Raw genomic sequence first — 2,778 nt, 5'->3', positions numbered from 1 at the left:
GTTGTGGGGCTGCTTGGGTGAGGCCCTCTGTGGACCTGTGTTAGCGGTGGTCTCGTAACCAGTCCTGTCCCTGGGCTTCCTGGACCTGGTTCCTCACCTCACCCTGCGTGGCACACAACATTGGCCCAGACCTGTCCTTGTCACACCACCCCAGCCCTGTACACCACAGCCCACCATGGGGCCCTGGGGCACTGTGCCTTGAGCACAGCTGCACTGTCAGGATCCAGCACATTTCAAAGAGATCCCAGCTCCATCCAGCACATTTCAGACTGATGGGTCTGAAAATTATTGCTTTGTTTCATTAAAAAGCATATTGATTAGCAGCTGAAACTGTGAATTGACATATCAGTAGAGACCCCAGGATGATGATGGCAATTGTGGATGGTATGATTCTGTTTAAGATTTCCTAGCTTTTCTGATAAAATGTGATTATTATAGTTCGGTGATTGACAAATGGAAGTTATAAACTGGATTTTTAATATTTTTTTTTCTTATTTTTTAATATAAACCCTCTGTGGATAGATCAAAATCTATCTGGAAAGAATAAGACAGTGGAAGATTCAATGCTGGGAATAAGCAATAATAGGAAATAATATTTTGATATTGTATCGTGCTAAAATGCTTCACAGTTGAGCAACTCTAATGCAATTTAAAAAAAAAAAAAAAAAAAAAAAGATTGAAATACTGTTCTTTTTTAAAAAAAGTTGTCAAAATATGATAGCTTCAGGGGTGGTAACTATTCACCATTATTCCACACTGCCACCTACTGCTCTTGAATTAGAACAAGAAAAAGCAATTATCTACCAAAACCCATTATCAGTCTGGTAAGCCTGTTTACTTCTTCTCAATGCTGTACGTGGCATTGCTTTTTTAATGGCAGATGCTCTCCAGAGCATGTTATTGCTGTCTCTGCCCATTTTCTCTTCAATCCTTCCAAACATAAGGATGTTGTCATTCCTAAAACTGCCTCAGACTTCAGCCTAAGCACTATTCATCCTAAAATAATAGTAAAATGTTAGTTGAAATTCCATGTTTTATAACTGTTCTGTTAAAAACTAACTTAAGCCATAACTTCAACGCTTTGGTGGTACACTTAAGACAAAAAGCTGTGCTTGTTTGTAACAGATTTTTATGCTATCATGAAGATAGTTTCCTAAAGCTCCCTTAGAGGCATGGGGCTTCTAAGCACATCTATTTACTCTCAGTTGCACTTACTTGTAATTAATAACAAAATACAAATGTATTTTCTATTGGAATTACTGTTTCGCTGCTACCCGTATCCTGAACCTCATTGATGGACTGGTGGGAATCCTGGTATCAGCAGTATTAATTTCTCAGTGTTTTTGAAGAAAATACTATCCACCCTGTTTGTCTCTAGTACTTGGAGAAGGAAATGTTAAAATACATACCAGCATTATTGGTATTTAGTACCAGAGATATGACATACAAAAAAAGTCAACAATATACTGTATTTTTTTAATTTAGTAAGAGAATAGCATGTAATGGGTAGAAAAATTATCGGGAAGATCCATTAAAATAATACTCCATAGTGACAGAACATCCAGCCCAAATAATCTTCATCATGTTGGTGGCTGTTTCTTCAGTTTCTGCCTTGCTTTCATGCCTTGTATCTTTTCTTCTTTCAGTGCCTTCAGAAGTTTATCTAAACAGGAATGAAACATAATTTGTCATTACCGTTATCGTTAATAGTTTACAAGACTTTTAAGAAATAATTTGCTGAGTAAGCTAGTAACTTTCCATAGCGTTTCTTGTTTAGCAAATACCTGTAAACTAGTTTCTTTCGTGTATAGTAAGAATAATAACAGGTGTTAAACTGGTAGGTATTGGTATGACAAAGGAAAAAAACAAACGGTTAGTTTGCTGTTGTGGAAAGTAACGCATGCGAACTATGTATCACGACTGCTTTGAGGTCTTCCTTGAGTGTTTGATGAACGCCCCTGGGCTCCTGCAACCCTTGCAGTTGGGCGAGTGTCGGGACCGGCAGCCTCGGCCACAGGCCGAGCCCCTCGTCCTGCCTTCAGCACCAACACCCCCCGTAAGCCCTGCGGGGCACGCACACTGCTGCGGGTCGAAGCCGTCCCCGAGCAGCGCCAGCAGCTCCAGCTCCTTGATGCGGATGCCCAGCTCGCAGATCTCGCCCTCCAGCTGCGGCTGCTCCCCGGGACGCCGCTCCTCCGCCCCCGCCGCCGCCGCCGCCGCCGCCGCAGCGGGGCAGAAGAAGCGCAGCGGCTCGTAGGCGATGGGCGCCAGCCCCGCGGGCCAGCGGGGAGCCGCGGCGGCCAGCGGGGGCTGCCAGGGCCCGCAGACGGCCGCCAGCAGCTTCCGTGGGCCGCCGCCTTCGGCCGGGGCAGCGCCGGGCTCGGCGCGGTCGTGGAAGGGGGGGAAGTAGAGGGGCCGCGGCGGGGGCTGCTCGCTCATGGCGCCGCCGGGCTGCGGCCGCCAACGGCGGTTGGCCCGGGGACGGCCGGGACCCAGGGACCCTCCGCAGCAGGGCTTCCAGGCGGATTTTGAGGCAGTTTGAGGCGTTTTGGTCAATGCTAATAAGCCAGGTGCCGTACCAGCGCTGTTGGCAGCCAGTTGGTGACTGTAGGGGCTGTGGAGGTTACCTGCGAGCAGTAAATTTACTCAAAATGAAGTGAAAATCCCGCTGCAGCGCTAATGCAGGCCTGAGCAGGCTTCAATACACAACCATGAGGGCTTGCTACATGCCCTGGAGTGAATTGTGTTTGTAAAGCTTTTCTCACATAAAACTTGCTT

General features: G+C 46.5%; 1 protein-coding gene across 2 annotated transcripts; it reads right to left on the bottom strand.

Annotated features, from left to right (window-relative positions):
• Positions 1-1,308: 1,308 nt before the first annotated feature.
• LOC311438010 (uncharacterized protein C11orf91 homolog) lies at positions 1,309-2,462 on the bottom strand. Of its 2 annotated transcripts, none has more exons than XM_084521974.1 (2): positions 2,079-2,462; positions 1,309-1,663 (listed from the first exon to the last, which is right to left on the bottom strand). In XM_084521974.1, the coding sequence occupies exons 1-2, from the start codon at positions 2,437-2,439 to the stop codon at positions 1,581-1,583; spliced, it is 444 nt and encodes a 147-aa protein (XP_084378100.1). In that variant the 5' UTR covers positions 2,440-2,462; the 3' UTR covers positions 1,309-1,580. The 2 variants fall into 2 exon arrangements, 1 of the variants encoding a protein (XP_084378100.1); XR_014693890.1 differs by having other exon boundaries at positions 1,575-1,663; positions 1,785-2,462.
• Positions 2,463-2,778: the final 316 nt, after the last annotated feature.

Source organism: Aythya ferina (assembly GCF_964211825.1).
Source record: "Aythya ferina genome assembly, chromosome: 5".
Lineage (NCBI taxonomy): Eukaryota > Metazoa > Chordata > Aves > Anseriformes > Anatidae > Aythya > Aythya ferina.
Note: the sequence above shows the minus strand (reverse complement) of the source record. Positions and strands in the feature narration are given on the sequence as shown.

What these genes read in the sequence shown, in the direction of transcription:
- LOC311438010 (XM_084521974.1), bottom strand. Translation starts at nt 2,439, where the DNA reads ATGAGCGAGCAGCCCCCGCCGCGGCCCCTCTACTTCCCCCCCTTCCAC. An exon ending in CGGCTTCGACCCGCAGCAGT is followed by an intron (nt 1,664 to 2,078) that starts GTGCGTGCCCCG and finishes ATTCCTGTTTAG; the next exon opens with ATAAACTTCTGAAGGCACTG.